Source organism: Hemibagrus wyckioides, linkage group LG19, assembly GCF_019097595.1.
Source record: "Hemibagrus wyckioides isolate EC202008001 linkage group LG19, SWU_Hwy_1.0, whole genome shotgun sequence".
Lineage (NCBI taxonomy): Eukaryota > Metazoa > Chordata > Actinopteri > Siluriformes > Bagridae > Hemibagrus > Hemibagrus wyckioides.
Genome location: NC_080728.1, coordinates 14,971,327 through 14,988,757, shown reverse-complemented (window position 1 = coordinate 14,988,757; position 17,431 = coordinate 14,971,327). Strand labels below are relative to the sequence as shown.

At 36.8% G+C, this 17,431-nt stretch overlaps 1 protein-coding gene across 1 annotated transcript in view; it reads left to right on the top strand.

The window, feature by feature from the left end:
- stab2 (stabilin 2) overlaps positions 1-17,431 on the top strand; it is a 38,843-nt gene that overhangs the window by 7,224 nt on the left and 14,188 nt on the right. The window contains exons 8-40 of the mRNA XM_058417538.1: positions 774-970; positions 1,061-1,191; positions 1,306-1,439; positions 1,550-1,635; positions 2,568-2,711; positions 2,825-2,968; positions 3,281-3,343; positions 3,423-3,539; positions 4,043-4,096; positions 4,207-4,287; positions 4,879-5,031; positions 5,952-6,011; positions 7,485-7,580; positions 8,665-8,751; positions 8,830-8,941; positions 10,000-10,180; positions 10,705-10,798; positions 11,056-11,214; positions 11,798-11,893; positions 11,985-12,080; positions 12,388-12,435; positions 12,522-12,658; positions 13,344-13,452; positions 13,535-13,612; positions 13,701-13,790; positions 13,899-14,006; positions 14,101-14,232; positions 15,047-15,175; positions 15,340-15,408; positions 15,518-15,595; positions 16,303-16,498; positions 16,676-16,771; positions 16,920-16,965. Coding sequence (XP_058273521.1) covers positions 774-970; positions 1,061-1,191; positions 1,306-1,439; positions 1,550-1,635; positions 2,568-2,711; positions 2,825-2,968; positions 3,281-3,343; positions 3,423-3,539; positions 4,043-4,096; positions 4,207-4,287; positions 4,879-5,031; positions 5,952-6,011; positions 7,485-7,580; positions 8,665-8,751; positions 8,830-8,941; positions 10,000-10,180; positions 10,705-10,798; positions 11,056-11,214; positions 11,798-11,893; positions 11,985-12,080; positions 12,388-12,435; positions 12,522-12,658; positions 13,344-13,452; positions 13,535-13,612; positions 13,701-13,790; positions 13,899-14,006; positions 14,101-14,232; positions 15,047-15,175; positions 15,340-15,408; positions 15,518-15,595; positions 16,303-16,498; positions 16,676-16,771; positions 16,920-16,965 — 3,601 coding nt within the window. The remainder of the gene's footprint in view (positions 1-773; positions 971-1,060; positions 1,192-1,305; positions 1,440-1,549; positions 1,636-2,567; positions 2,712-2,824; positions 2,969-3,280; positions 3,344-3,422; positions 3,540-4,042; positions 4,097-4,206; positions 4,288-4,878; positions 5,032-5,951; positions 6,012-7,484; positions 7,581-8,664; positions 8,752-8,829; positions 8,942-9,999; positions 10,181-10,704; positions 10,799-11,055; positions 11,215-11,797; positions 11,894-11,984; positions 12,081-12,387; positions 12,436-12,521; positions 12,659-13,343; positions 13,453-13,534; positions 13,613-13,700; positions 13,791-13,898; positions 14,007-14,100; positions 14,233-15,046; positions 15,176-15,339; positions 15,409-15,517; positions 15,596-16,302; positions 16,499-16,675; positions 16,772-16,919; positions 16,966-17,431) is intronic.

Sequence of the window (17,431 nt, the reverse complement as noted above, 5' to 3'; positions counted from 1 at the left end):
CCTTTCCTTTCCTTTCCTTTCTCCTATCCCTGTTCCTTTGCTTTCATTTCCTTTCCTCTCCTCTTTCCTATCTCCTTTCCTTTCCTTTCCTTTCCTTTCCTTTCCTTTCCTTTCCTTTCCTTTCCTTTCCCTTCCCTTCCCTTCCCTTCCCTTCCTTTTCTTTTCTTTTCTTTTCTTTTCTTTTCTTTTCTTTTCTTTTCTTTTCTTTTCTTTTCTTTTTTCCTTTTCTTTCCTTTCCTTTTCTTTCCTTTCCTTTCGTTCCTTTCCCTGCCTTTCCCTTCTTTCAGATTCCTTTCCTTTCCTCTTTCCTTTCCTTCCCTTCCCTTCCCTTCCCTTCCCTTCCCTTTCTTTTTCATTCCTTTCTTTTCAATTCCTTTATCATCTTTTCCCCTTTTTTCTTTTCTTTTCTTTTCTTTTCTTTTCTTTTCTTTTCTTTTCTTTTCTTTTCTTTTCTTTTCTTTTCTTTTCTTTTCTTTTCCCTTCCTTTCCTTTCCTTTCCTTTCCTTTCCTTTCCTTTCCTTTCCTTTCCTTATCAATATTCTAATGATGGACTATTTTTTTTAAAAGAGACAACTTGGCTTGTTTAAGGGACATGTTACTTGTACAAGATGACGTCTCACTTTCACAACAGCGCCTGTTTTGTTGATTTTCTGCACATTTAAAACACATCAGGAAAATAATCAAATCAGGCTACATCACATGTCATTTTTCATATTTCAGTAACACTATACCCTTATTATTCTTTACATTTCAACCCTTGCTTATATTTACAGCAATTAATCCATGTCTGAAGCGTGTGTGTCATGAGCATGCGGCGTGTGCGCACACTGGACCGAACCAACACACATGCACATGTGCAGAAGGCTATCAGGGAGACGGGCTGGTGTGTATGCCCATTGATCCCTGCCAGACCAACTACGGTGACTGTCAAAGCAACTCCTCGCGATGTGTGTATGATGGACCTGGGAAGGTAATTTTTGTTTATTTCATTAGTTGTCATTAATAAATTGCGTCAGCTGTGTGTTTATTCAGCCACATCATTATATGTATTTTTTTTAAGGCTCACTGTGAATGTCTGAAAGGGTTTGAGAAGTTGGTCATGGGAGTCGGCTGCAGTCTGAGAGATGTCTGTAAACCAGACTCCTGTCATAAAAATGCCAATTGCATGACAGTGGCACCAGAGACCGTGGAGTAGGTTTGCGCAAAGTCTGTGCATGCATCTGCAAGCTTGTTTTATTAAATAGACATAACTCTATAATGCACATATATGTACATGTTCATAATTTCCGACATATTTTCCTACAGGTGTAAATGTCAGGATGGTTTCCTCGGCAATGGTAAAGTCTGCTTTGGAAACATAATCCAGCGTCTGCAAGAATTAAACACAGACCCTCAGAGCAGTTCATACGGTCAGCTCTCTAGTGCCATCAGCCTGTTCGGTGAGTGACGTGATGGCTGTCGAATGTCAAAACACACCTTTTTATTAAGATCTTTTAAAGTTGTGCTATTTAATGCTGAGTTTCAAAAACATGATATGTTCTGGTTTCAGAGGGCGTCATGTCCTGGCCTCTGAAATCACTTGGACCATTCACTGTGTTTGTGCCAAAGAACAGGGCTTTCAAATCCACTCAACCTGTAAGTTCACTTATAAAACAATCAAGGGGAAATTGAGTGGAGAAGATTAAGAGGAGATTACTAATGAGAGATGAGGGATTTGGGGGCGGGGCTTCCAGGGTGACAGATAATATAGAAGAGTTTCGAAGGTCTCTGTGGAGTGTTGAATGTTCTTTCTGTGCCCATGTTGGTTTCCTCCAGGTTCCCTTGTTTCTTAAATCCTTCAAAACATGACAATAGTTGGATCATCTCCTCAAAACAGGAGTGTATCAGCATGTGAATACTGTATATGTGAGTGGAGTCCTGTGATGGACTGGTGTCCAGTCAAGCATCTATTCCCACGTCACACCTAGTGTCCCTGGGATAAACTCCAGATTTACCCCAATCCTAACCAGTGTTTTGTTGTTGAGGACTGATATAAAGATCAGGGAGAGTGAGAACAGATGTGTAAAGGTAGGACAGGGATGATATTACGAATGAAAATTCCAATCCAAGAGTTTCTCAGAGGAAAACAAATTTGTAGGCAGGTATAAAGACAAAAAGAGACAAGGGATTATCCATAGGTCAGTGATGCAACATGGTGACTGATTTCAAGCCCTGGCACTGCCCAGCTGCTACTGTTGGGCCTTTCAGCAAGCCCTTTAACCCTCTCTGCTCCAGGTGTGCTGTATCTTGGCTGAACCTGTGCTCTGACCCCAACTTCAGAAAAGAAAATGACTATGCTGTAATGTATATGGTATTTGGCAGACGCCCTTATCCAGAGCAACTTACATCTCAGTTTATACAAATGAGCAATGGAGGGTTAAGGACCTTTCTCAGGGGCCCAGCAGAGGCAGCTTTCAAGCTCACAACCTTCTGATCAGTAGTCCAACACCTTAAACGCTAAGCTACCACATCAGAAGTGCATGTGAACCTTTCGCCATTTAACTGGACATCATTCTCTCCTCTTCCAGGTGAAAACTCTGCTGGCAGATCAGGCGAACGCTCGCTATCTGGTAAAGATGCACATGATCCCTGGAGAAGTGAACTCTGATACGCTGAAGAACGGAATACTCTATTACACTCTGACTGGGAAATCAGCTGAGTCAGTAACTGAGGTAGAAAAGGGGTTCTGTGTGTGTGTGTGTGTGTGTGTGTGTAAAGAAAAGAATACTTAGTATGTTCTAGCCTATGCACTTCATTCTTCTTACAAATCTTCCTTTTGTTTAAGTCAGGGCAGGTGAAGGTCCGCATTCATGGAAGCCGTAAAAAAGCAGCGCTGTTGGAGACGGATATTATTTCTTCCAATGGAATGATCCACATAACTGATAAACTTCTGGACACAGTTCCTTCTACTGTTATAAGTGACAGACAGGTTTGTTCATACATACATAAGCTCACGGATTCTCTTGGCAGGAGAGTGCTGTGAAATCTGACTGGTCAGAAAGTGTTCATTCATTCTGACAATTTAATTTGACGTAATCAGCTTCGAGGTGGTAAAGGTACACTTTACATCAGGACACATCACCTCACCAATATCATTAAGGATCTTCATAGAACAGCATGCCCTGAAGTGTTTAACTCCTTACATAACATACATCCTTATTCTAACTACTGTATCTAACTCCTATAATAAAAAAAAAAAAAAAAAAATGTTTTGTTTTATTTATTTATTTTTTTAACTCAGGAAAACCTAATGAAAATTCTGTCAGACAACGGCAAGTTCTCCATTTTAAAGTCTTTAATCGAGGTAAAAGAAAATGTCATAAATTCATCCATCAAACACATTTGTAAAACTTCAAATCACAGATTGTGTCCCACTGTTACAGAAAACCGAGATGGTGGACGTTTTGGATAAGGATGGCCCCTATACACTGTTCGCTCCCACAAATGCAGCATTTTCTTTAATGAAGGAAACACAATTAAACTACCTTAAATCTGAGGAGGTAAGACTGTACCTTTACATTACAGGAAAAATACATTACAACATAGCAGCTACGGTTCTGACTCAAACTGGGGTTTAAGTTAAAGTAGCATACATGATTGACCAGTTTTAGATAAAATAAGGTGCACAAATGTGATTTTAGTGCATTTATCTGAACACATAGAAATATTTTTTTCTCAGAATATTCAGAGGTGAATTTTTATGTATTTATGTATCTGTGATTTGTTTCTATATTTAATTCTAGGAAATTCATAATTAATTAGAATTATATACTGGGTCTAATACATTATTATACATTTACATTTTATTATTATTATTATTATTATTATTATTATTATTATTATTATTATTATTATTATTATTATTATTTACAACAACAACAATGATATTTAGAAAAATAAGCAATACATTTGTGTATTTTTTTCCTCTGATTATAATTAGTAAAGCTTACTTCAGTTATGACGACATTTTAGTCTGTTCTGATTCTTCACCATTTATTTACAGGGCAAACCCAAACTACTGGAATTTCTGAGAAATCATGTTGTAGCCTCAACCCAGGTTTGTGTCTCTCTCCATAAAACAGGATGCTGTTTTAGTCTTTTGGAACATCAAACATGTCTTGCTGAAATTTCTTGATTATTTGTGCTCTTTTCTCATAACCGTGTCAGCTGAAAGCTAGCTACATCGTCTCCATCTCACAAACCGTATCCATGGCCAATCAAGTCCTGGCAATTAATGTGACTGCTGCAGTGAGTACTCGAAGATCAACTATAGATTTAAACTGAATTAAAAGTGATGCTTTATTGCTATCCTTGGTTATAAAGAACAAATGCTGACAGTTTAATTAAGAATTCTATGATTAGTCTTGAAGAATTATTGGCACCCTGAGCAAAAAAGGCAGCATTTGCAGTATAACTAACTAGCCACTGTTATATTTTCCTTTGGGTATCCTTGGGGTTTCCATGGTGATAGAGGACAATATTATTTTCTAAATGCATATATGCATAGATAGATAGATAGATAGATAGATAGATAGATAGATAGATAGATAGATAGATAGATAGATAGATAGATAGATAGATAGATAGATAGATAGATAGATAGATAGATAGATAGACAAATGTATATATGCATTTATGCATATATGCAATTATGATAAATGTTTGTTGGGGTGCCAATAATTTTGACCTTTAAGCTTTTAAATAGAATAAATATAATTGTTTTTAAAAATAACAATTTTCATTTCTTCCTATGACGAGTATGTTGTATTGAAATGATGAAGTAAGTCCTGGGTTTGTAAATATTAAACACCTTGTAATATGGTTTCTGTCCATGTGTAGGGTCAAATCCTGATTGGTGGGGTTGCAGTGGCTGAGGCAGATGTTGAGGCAAAGAACGGATGTCTGTATTCACTGGTGGATGTTTTAATCCCACCATCCATAGAGCCCATTCTTCCACATCGATGTGATTTGACAGAAAGTAATGTTTATGAGGTGAGAATCAGCCAGTATGAATCTATCATCATCTATCAACACGAAAGCGGTTAGGGTTGAGCAGTGCGTTATACTACAACAAGAAGGAAAATACTTTCACGTTTTGTAACCGGCCATTTCCTGTAATTTGTACTTTGTATGGATGTGTACTTTTAAAAAACTAGATAATCACCTCATTCTCATTCATCACACTTTATATCACATGCACCTTCTCAATCAGTGCAATGTTGTGTTACAGATATGCTGAAAAAATATCTCTGTAATCACCTAAGATGATTCCTGCATGAATCTACAGTCTGAGCTAAAAAGAATTCAGCCTTAACCCCTGTGCTTTACACCATTCTGTGTCATTTCTTACAACTGGTCATAATGGCGGTGGTGGTGCTGTTAAACATGGTTGTGCAGAAATACAAAATAATCCTCCATTTGTTCACAGGAAATAACAATGTGGACACAAAAAGTCTTTAAAAGGCAGGAGGATCCTCCTAGCACAATCCTCAGCTTTCAAGGAAGTCTCTAAAGTGCTTTTCACACTGTGCTTAACCCTGGGTTATCATTGTTTTAATTCTTGTTTTTAGTCCCAGATAGAGGAACTTTTCACACTTGTAATTCAAATGCAATGCCATGGTTTTTGGTACAGCAAATATGCAAATAAACTAACTCAGGGTTTAGGAATGTACAATGTGAAAGGTCAGATTATGAGTAGCCAGGATTGATTGTTAACCCTGGATAAAGGATGAGCAGTGTGAAACGTTAAACAAGATAACCCAGGATTCTGTTTTTCAGAGGTTAACTGTTTCAAGTGTGAAATGCCCTAGTGACCTGGCAATATGAACCCAAGCTCAGAGGAATAAAGTGCAGTTAGAGCTGTTTATTAGAGAGAAGAATTTATAGAGAACTATTTTGCTTCCTGTTCTCAGGGTCCATGTGTCAGCTGTATGTCAGTCTCCAAGGTTTCCTGTCCAACCGGTGTGTCTCTGGTAAGGAGAGTCATTGTTGTTTAGCACTGGTATGTTTTCTTAGCACTGGTAGGTTTTTCAGTTCACTTCATATTTGCCAGTAGACATCTGAGGTTTATCATTAACCAGAGTTGATCTGAGGTTTATTATAAACCTGATCTGAGTTTTTTTTAAATTTTGGTTAAATAAGTGATAGCCCCACTGAAAATCATGTTGTGTAGATTAGTTGAATGGATGGATAGGCATGTTTGGCAGGCAGGTTTGGATGGATGGACTGATGGACGGACAGACGGATGGATGGATGGATGGATCATGAGTAGGTGAATGAATGATTAAATAGATGGAGGGGTGGGTGAATGAATTGGTAGATGGATGGATAGATGTATGTATGTATGTATGGATGGATGGATGGATGGATGGATAAATGGATGGATGGATCATGAGTAGGTGGATGGATGATTAAATAGATGGAGGGGTGGGTAGATGAATTGGTAGATGGATGGATAGATGAATGGATTGTTGGATGGATGGATGGATGGATGGATGGGTGGATGCATGGATGGATGGATGGATGGATGGGTGGATGCATGGATGGATGGATGGATGGATGGATGGATGGATGGATCATGAGTAGGTGAATGGATGAATAAATAGATGGAGGGGTGGGTGGATGAATTGGCAGATGGACGGATGGATGGATGGATGGATAGATAGATAGATAGATAGATAGATAGATAGATAGATAGATAGATAGATAGATAGATAGATAGATAGATAGATAGATAGATAAATGGATAGATGGATCATGAGTAGGTGATTAAATGATTAAATCATGAGTAGATGGATGATTAAATAGATGGAGGGTTGGGTGGATGAATTGGCAGATGGATGGATGGATGGATAGATAGATAGATAGATAGATAGATAGATAGATAGATAGATAGATAGATAGATAGATAGATAGATAGATAGATAGATAGATAGATAGATGGATAAATGGATAGATGGATCATGAGTAGGTGATTAAATGATTAAATCATGAGTAGATGGATGATTAAATAGATGGAGGGGTGGGTGGATGAATTGGCAGATGGATGGATGGATGGATGGATGGATGGATGGATGGATAGATAGATAGATAGATAGATAGATAGATAGATAGATAGATAGATAGATAGATAGATAGATAGATAGATAGATAGATAGATAAATGGATCATGAGTAGGTGATTAAATGATTAAATCATGAGTAGATGGATGATTAAATAGATGGAGGGGTGGGTGGATGAATTGGTAGATGGATGGATAGATATATGGATTGTTGGATGGATGGATGGATGGATGTCTCTTTTTTCCACAGATGTAATTTAATAACGAAGTTTAGTACTAATTTAAAGAGCACCTCTTTTTAATTCAGTATCCTAAATAGCTGGCTTATGCAGTTAAATTTAATCTCATATCTAAAATCTCTCCCTCTTGTGGTCACTCTGTGAAGAACAAAACTCCCACACGCTGTGTGTACAGGAAGACATCTTTCGGCGTAGAAATTCCTGTCCTAGGCTGCAGTCTGTCCTGTAACGAGACTCGCATTGTGAGTATGACCCTTAACATTGCACACACATACTGGATCACTCATTATGGCTAAGATCTGTTCTTCCAACCTTAACAAATTTCAAGAAGAAGCATAAAGATTTATTTTTATAGGATTTGCAGGATGGATAATTAGATGCAAAATGCTTTCTGGTGTTGCACATGTCATATGAACTGAAGAAAGCTTCCTTTTAAGTTGAACTAACAAAGACTCCTTGAAGTATGGTGCTCTTATACTATGGAAAAGATGCACATTTGGGGAGGTTGTTGGCCATTGAGAGGGCTTGAAATAGCCACACCCATATTTTTTTGGACATGTTTAAAATCAGATTACGATTCGAATAAGTTAAATGGTGTAAAAATGTAAGTAAAAATTTAACATTAAGATTTTCTTTTGAAATGATGCAAAACATTCAGAAGTTCATTTTATGTCAAAATGTTAAAAATGATGAAATTATTATTATATTTATTATATTTAATGGTACACGCGAGCAGTCATTGCTGTGCCATGATTTCATTTCGGGACAATAAAACTTAAATAGAATTTTTTTTAAAAAGTGGAAATAACCCAGATTTGTCCTCATGAACTAATGTAATAATTTATAATATAAAATAATAATTAGCCATTAAACTGCATTATCTATTTTATACTTATTGTCATAAGTTACCTGCATAAAATGTTATATATAAAAAATAATAATAATATACATTTCTTTAAAAATGTATATATAACGTAAACCTGTCCTGTGTTTATTTCTTTGTTTGTTTGTTTTTAATTACTAAATTAATTTTACTAAAGGAAACCGCACTTAAACCCTTTGCCTCTTTACAGCATACTACAAAACATTCACATTTAACAAACATTTTAAAATGGAAATTGTACATTCAGGTTAAAATGTGTAGCATCGTGTGAGTAATATGTGATCACGTGTGAAAAATAAAACTGCTGACATGAGGAAAAATTTTGTATATATGAAATATGTTAAGAAGCCAGCTGTGAAAATGTGTGAAACATAAAATGAATTATTCAAACGTGAATCACGTGATTTTTTATTATGAGTGAGTTTGTGGGGCTTTATTTTTAGACCCCTCAGTGCTGCAAAGGCTTCTATGGATCAGACTGTTCTCCTTGTCCTGGTGGATTCAGTGCCCCGTGCTCCTCTCATGGCAAGGTATCACACACACACACACACACACACACACATTACCAGTACAGACACACAGCACATCACTTTCTCTTGCTGTTTCAGTGTTCAGATGGTATTGATGGCAACGGTACGTGTCAGTGTGAGCCCAACTTCAAAGGGTCACGTTGCCAGTATTGCACTGACCCCAACAAATATGGCCCTTTCTGCAACCAAAGTAAGACTTTACCCTCAACTCACTGCTATATATAAAGGACAGAAAATCTTCTGGAGTACTTTATAGCAAGGAAAATCTCTATAAAGTTATATATCTATATTATCATATATATATATATATATATATATATATATATATTAACATATATATATATATATATATATATATATATATATATATATATATACACTACCACTCAAAGTTTGGGATCACTTGGATATTTCAGCTTGATTTCAGCTACTGAGGAAGACTCCATCAGCCAATCCATCTTGTGGGAGATGCTCCAGGAAGCATGGGGTGAAATCCCATCAGATTATCTTGATAAAAATTGACCGCTAGAATGTCCAGGCTGTAATTGCTGCAAAAGGTGTTTTTTTTTGGATGAAGACAAACATTCATCATTTCCATCAAAATCATTATTTCTAACTCTCACATGTCAACATGTCCTGTTCTTTTGCTATATTTTCTATTCAGACTAATTTCATGTCTCTTTCCTTGGAAAACCATAAAATCTTTGTCTTTGAGTGATCCCAAACCTTTGAGCGGTAGTGTACATATATATATATGAAAAATTCTGCAAAAGGTATCACATCTTATGGAGTGATTAGCTGCTGGATATAAATAAATCAGTTTACTCTGGTTGCGTTTTATTCAGTTATTTCATTTTATTTCTATACTGATCATTCGAATAGTGCCATTGAACAGATAAGTACATTAATGTTCAGTAAACATTCAGTTATTTTATCAAACTTAGTATTTATAGTTCATCAAAAAAAATGTGAAGGTGTGTGGAAACACTTCCCTTTCTATAGCACTGTAGCTAGACTGTTGTCTGATGAGCTGCATTCAGCTACATAATTAACACAAAAGATGTGCGAGGATCAGCTACAGAAGCCGAGAGGATTCACTTCAGCTTTATTCGGCCCTGTTACAGTATATCCAGTGTAATGAAATGTTTCACATCATATCCAATTGATTAAATGTCATTTGATAACCCTTATTCCTCCTACTACAGATATATCTTTGTAAAAAAGCATATAAAAATACATATTCTTCAGCCTGTAGGTGTGTCCGAGGTGTTTGTGACAATCGCCCTGAAGCAAACGGTGCGTGTAAGCCACAGTCCTGTCAGCAAGGGATCATGGGAGAGCTGTGTGATAAACATGCACTTCCCTGTGGGCCGAGCCAAAAATGCCACATTCACGCCAACTGCCTCCTAGACCAAGTAGGAGAGCAAAAGTGAGTGTCCTTTACTATAAAAAGTAAAAACAATCTTCCAGATTAATTCCTGCACCAGCAAAGACTGAAATTCAACCTCATATATGGTTTTCTTTTACTTCATGTTGATGTACTACAACATTTAAATCTGTCTTAACAAATCAAATAAAATCTTAACCTTAATCTGAGTAAATAATTGATAGAGAATTAATTGGAATTAATGATAAATGAATTTATCCAAACAAGTAAACCCAAATTTTCAGGATTTATCATCTACCTTTTGAAGTAAACATTTCAATGCCAGCGAAGAAGATATGCTGTCATATTTCAATAAAACTGATATCTGAGTTTAGATTAATGGTTAGCAAGATTAAGTGTAATTTTTAAATGCAACCCGTGATTTAAAGTGCATTTTATATATATAGATAAATTGTGCTTCATGAATAATGTTTATGTGCAGATTTTATTTATTTACTCTTCCAGTATGGCTTTTCGATGTGTGGATTGCACTAAGCTAAAAAATGTTTTGTTTGTTTTTATTAAAGCTGTGTTTGTAAGCCTGGTTACATAGGCGATGGATTCCAGTGCGCACACGAAGACCCATGTACATGGAGTCCAAATGGGGGCTGCGGTGACAATGTATGGCAAGAATTTGTGTGTGTGTGTGTGTGTTATAAATTGATGTGCCATTAGAGATTAGAGTGCACAATTTGTTCTAATTTAATTTTACAATTTTCTAATTTATACTTGTTTTTGTTGTTTTGGTGGCACAGTACATTAAATCCACTGATTTATTTGTTTGTGTTGCTTTAAAAAAAATTTCAGCTTTACATTTTCAATAATTTTTATTATTTCAGACTGTTTCATAAAAATGCATGTTGTAATATCTGTCACAGACGAGATGTGTGCAGCTGGGAAAGGGCAGACACAAGTGTGAGTGTCTGAGTGGGTGGAAAGAGGATGGAGATGAGTGTCAGCCTGTTAATAACTGTCTGGAACCGTCCAGGGGCGGGTGTCATACTAACGCCTCCTGTGTTTATTTGGGTCCTGGTCAGGTAGGAACTGTTCTCTACATTATTATCAAGGATTCATCTACCATCCATCCATCCACCCATCCCACTATTCATCCATCCATCCATCCATCCAAACACCCATCCATCCATCCATCCATCCAAACACCCATCCATCCATCTACCCATTCCACTATCCATCCATCCATCCACCCATCCACCCACCTATCCATCCATCTATCTTTCCATCCCACTATTCATCCCACTATTCAACTTTCCAACCACCCATCCATCCATCCATCCCTTCGAACATCCATCCATCCACCTTCCATCCATCCATCCATCCATCCATCCATCTATCCAAACAGCCATAAATCTATCTATCTATCTATCTATCTATCTATCTATCTATCTATCTATCTATCTATCTATCTATCTATCTATCTATCTATCTATCTATCTATCTATCTATCTATCCATTCAGTCACCAATGAAACTAAAATCTCTGTCTGCCATCATTCCATCCATCTATCCATTCTTATACCCAGACATCCATCAGTTCACCCATCCATCCATCCATCCATCTAGTCAGTCAGCTGTACTGTTTTTTTTCTTTCTCTTATTCCAGAATGACTGTGTTTGCAAGCGAAATTTCCGTGGCACTGGGAGAGATTGTGAGCCTGTTAACCAGTGTGTAAACCTCATGGGAGGATGTCATCTACTGGTGAGCATGGCTAAATACTTACTGACCAGGATCAAGAGCTTAATGAAGATAAACAAATGACTTAATTAAAATATGTGTATTTTTCCTATAGGCCAGTTGTGTGATGTTGTATCCTGGAAAGTTTGAGTGTGTGTGTCAGCCCGGCTACCTAGGAGATGGAACAATTTGCTATGGATCTCTGGCACAGGTACGACAGCCAGGTCATGACTTGCTCAACATTTGAAGATTTTAGGACACCAAAAATCTGGACACACAAATTCTGAATAAAGTGCAGAAGTTTGTACACCCTTTGAACAGATTGAAGTCTGACTTAAGGTGTGAGATTTCATCGATATTTCGTTAATAAGAGAAGGAAGTAAGAGAAATGGATGAAAAAGTGGAGTTAAGATAGCAGTAGTAGAAAAAACGTTCCCAATTGACTTTTCTTTCCTTTACATATCTGTTATAACTAATAAGCTTTCTGAAACTGCAATTATGTCACTGTGTTCTTGTAGGAACTGGAAAACAATCTTGACCTAAGTGGATTCAATACATGGGTCACTGTAAGTCAAACACTTTTCATGTTAAGCTATCTTCGAAAAGTCAAAGGTGCAAGTATCATATTTTTTTTATTTTTTATGATCCTCAGAGAGCAGATCTCAAGCAGATGATGTATGAGAAGAAGAACATTACTATTTTCGTGCCCTCATTATCAGCCATCAACAGCATGAGCAATGATGATCAGGATTTCTGGCTGTCCAGCAGCAACGTTCAAAGTCTGGTCATGTAAGATCTGTATCACAGTGTAGTCTGGATATCATTTGATTTTACTGTGTCCACATGAGTCAAAAATAAACCCGGGAGTTAATCTTTCCCAACTTTGACTTATGTAAGCGATGACTATTGCCACCTCACAGCTTGATCCTGAACTCTGCTGTCTGTGTGGAGATTATTTCAATTTTTTCAAGAACGATGCAAAAATATTTCCTAAAAAGATTATTCAGTTTAGACTTGTGAAATTACGAATTTGATCATATTAAGCTTGATAAATGGCCCCAATAATCTTACTATTTGTCATATAATAATAAATAAGGCAGACAGTTTGCCTTTATTCAAGATAATGTGACTAAATTGGTTTTTTTTTCTGAAATAAATAAAGTAATCAGGCTCTGTTAGATGCTGTGAAGGATCACTGGCTCACTTTAAAAGATTTACTAAACCAGATATCTGTGCCAGAAAAGTTTTAAAAGACATTTTGATGAAGAAAACAAGAACAGACAAGGAATAGCTATTGAACTGTAGATAATTAAATTAAGAGTCATTAAGAATAATACCTATATATTTTTAATTTTTTTTTTAACATATCAGTCAAATGGTTCTGTTTCTGCTTTGATGATATCTAAATAAACCTGAGTGATGAATAAATAATGATGAGTAAAAAATAATAATGTGTGTTTGATTGTGTGTTTAGGGCTCATGTGGTGCCTGGGCTTTATAGATTATCAGACCTGCGTAACTCTCCCTCTCCACAACTGGTTTCTCTTTTAAGAGGAACACTTCCTGTTTCCTGGACCAATGAGGTAAATACTTAATAATCCAGTAAGCAAAACACTGAAGTCAGAACTGTTTTCATTCAATTGTACCTTTTTTATTTTTATTTAGACAACAATGGTTGCTGGAGCCACTGTTACATTAGGAGACATAGTCACCAAGAACGGACTCATCCATCTGATTGATAAAGCAAGTGTTCTGGCTCTTAATACTGTGCAAAAAAAAAAAGTATTTCTTTAGAAATGGTCACTAATGTGCTGTGGTCTGTCTTTGCCAGGTCATAATCTCCGATCGTAAGCTGAGTACAAGTTTACTCGGGGTGCTGGACAGGACCCCAGAGTTCTCTCTCTTCAAGAATGCTCTTATAGTAGGTTTCAAGTGAAACTGAGCTGTGGAACAGACATAACTGTCTCTTATTTTTTTTAATGTTGTAACTAAAATGAAGATTTTTAATTTCATTTCTGTTGTGTTTTAGACATACAACCTGAGTACGGAGATAGAGAAGGCCTCTGGCTTTACTGTATTTGCACCTACAGATAGCGTCATCAGAGAATACCTGCAGAGTACAGGCCAGGATTCACTGGTACTAGCTGTGAACACACACACACACACACACAGAGATAGATAGATGTGTATGATTGGTGTGTGTTTATGTGTGTGTGTGACCTCATGTCTAGGAGGTGAATGTTACGCAGTACCACATTGTCCTGGATGAGACCCTGAAGCAGGCTGACTTGCTGGACGGTCTGTATAAAGACACTATGCTGGGATACTCCTATCAGCTGGGAATATTCCTCAATGACAGAAACGTAGGTCAAACACTCCTTCCCTCTGTAATCAAAATGAAACAGATTAGAGCAGATTTTGTCTCATTTCCGGCTTCTACACAGCGCATATAAAAGATGTGCTGACTTGCAAGGATGTTAGCCTCAGTAATCAGCTAGCGTCTGCTTAGAGCGTCTGCTTAGAGCGTCTGCTTAAAGTCCACATTTTCCAGTAGTAATTCTAGTTGACCTACTTGAACGGAGGGTATATATGATGTGCTATGATGTTAAAAATCATAAATTAAATAGTTTCATATGAAAGCACCTTTTGTCAAATACAAAAGCAACATTTTACTTTTGCTTGTTTCAAAAATAATCATAACAATGAAATAAAGAAAGAAAAATCAGTCCAAGTGCTTGTGATACAATTATCATAGAGTTGGATTTGAAGTGGGCCATTTAACTTTATAAAACATTTTTATAGAACTATTCATAGAATATTCCTACAGAGAAATTTATTTATTTATTCATTCATTCATTCATTCATTCATTCATTCATTCATTCATTCATTGATAAATTTTGTTCTAAATAAATCTGGTTAGAGCTAAAGTTAAAAAAAGGACAAAAAATGTTGCCAAAAATTCCAATTTACCAAAACTGTTTTCCAAAGCTGGGGGTCTATAAAAATATATGAGGAGCAGTTTATCAGACAGAATATATAATTATTCCCCTGTCTTTACTCTTTCTTTCTCTCTGAGAAAAGATTTTGAGAAAAAATTGACTACAGAAATAAATAGACTCTCTCTCTCTATATCACATACCTCCCTTTCCAATCTTTCTACCTTATCTTGTATACAGTGGTTTGTAAACACGGCACAGATGAATGCTACAGGCATTGAGACAGATAATGGAGTGATCTATGGATTGTCTGCTGTCCTGAAGATTCCTAAAAACCGCTGTGACACAGCTTCCAAAAGACGTTTCTGGGTATGACCTTTATGATCTTCTCTTCAGATCTCCCTTTACTCCACTTCTAATCTCACACTTAGACACTTTTCAAAACTGTCTTCAGTCATGAATAAAAAAAATGGAATTGATATTGTATGTGTCACTGTAGTAATGAAATAGAATTGATATGATGCTGTGTGTAGGGAAAGTGTATGGACTGCTTCCGTCCTTCTGAGAGTCGCTGTCCGGCTGGAACGAAACAACAGAAGTCGGTAAATACCAAACAGTTCTCCACAACCATGAGCATTATGTACTGCATTGTTGAAATGAAATAATTAGTATTTCTATGCCAAAGTGTTCCTGTTTTTTTATTCCAAGCAGTCAAAGAGATGTTTGTTCAGTGTGAAGAACTTCGGGCGGTTCTTTGGCTGTGCAGCCTTTTGTGAAAAACAGACCATCGTACGTATAGATTTTTAGTGTGCTTCCTAAACTACATTACCAGTCAAAAGTTTGGACACACCTTTTGTTTAGGGATTTATTTTCTCCATTCTAGAACAATACTGGAGATTTCAAAACTATGAAATAACACACATGGACTTAAGTAATCCATATGTAATGACAACAAAAAACAGTCAGTTGTTATTTTAAGACACGAAGGTCAGGTGTTCTGGCAAGAACAGTATTGTCAAGTGCATTTACAAAACCCATCAAGCACCATGATGAAACTGGCTCACATGAAGACCATCCCAGTAAAGCAAGACCAAAACTGACCTCTGCTGCAGAGGAGAAGTTCATTTAGAGTTACCAGCCTCAGAAATCACCAATTAACAGCACCTCAGATTAGAGGCGTTATGAAGGCTTTACAGAGCATCAGTAGCAGACATATCTCAATATCAACTGTTCAAACTACATTATTGTGTATTTCGGCCTTCAGCAATGTAGAAAGAAATAAACATCAGGAAAGACCATGGAATTAGAAGGTGTGTCTAAACTTTTGACTGGTAGTGTAGTTAACTTGTTAAAATCCTTTTTTACCCTTTTACACCTGAGTCTTAGAGAAAAATTTTTTGTAACCTTTTTGTTTTTGTTCCATTTTTTAATCATTTCACTGGCATTGTTCTTTAAATGACTAGGTATTTTTTTCTATATCTTTTGTCTCTCTCTAGATAAGGAAGTGCTGTGAGGGATTTTATGGCACTAACTGTGAGGCTTGTCCAGGGCCTGAAGGCCAGTCATGTTTTGGTAATGGTGTGTGTGTGGACGGTATCAATGGTACTGGTGTGTGTCAGTGCAACCCTGGCTTTAACGGCACAGCCTGTGAGAGCTGCCAGTCTGGCAAATATGGTGTCCACTGTGACCAAGGTATGAACCCTACCTCTGTTACTGTCTCTATACTCTTATTATTGTCTTCATGATCATTTTTTCCCTTTTCTTTTCTTTTCTTTTCTTTTCTTTTCTTTTCTTTTCTTTTCTTTTCTCTTCTTTTCTCTTCTTTTCTTTTCTTCTCTTCTCTTCTCTTCTCGTCTGTCTGTCTTGTAGACTGTAAGTGTGTAAACGGCACCTGTAATGATGGTCTGGAGGGAGATGGCACATGTCAGTGTGATGTGGGGTGGAGAGGAATCTACTGCTCCATAGGTAAACACACACACACACACACACATTATTCACACACACACACACACACACACATTATTCACACACACACACACACACACACACACACACACTATTCATTCTTGGCATTTTTATAATAAGCAAATACATGCTTGCTGTTGTGTTTCAGCCATTACAAAAGACATGTGCGGAGGAAAGTGCCACACGAGTGCAAAGTAAGTGCAGTCCCAATACATTCATAAGACATGGCCACTTTATTAGGAACACCTGTACACTGTCCATAACTGATCTCTGTAACCCGGTGAGAGTCGGAGGGCTTTAAAGCTGGTGACCGAAATAAAGCTGAAATAAAGCTGTGGGAATTGAAACGTGATACATGTTGTCATCTCTGGCCAAGTATTTACACAACAAACTCATTTTAGAAATAGAATTATTTGTTTTTCATGACTTTACTGGAAATTTAAATCTAGGCTGTGAGAATAGAGTAGAGTAGAGTAGAGTAGAGTAGTACTGCTGAAACTGTGTGCCTATGTGGCCAGCAAAAATAGAATTAAAGATATTTGGAAGTAAATAATTATTATTTTGAAAAATCTAGAGAATCTTTCGGTCCTAAATATGTTGTCATGGTCAAACAATGATGTCACAGGAAACCGATCATTACAAAATGTTACAAAATGTTGT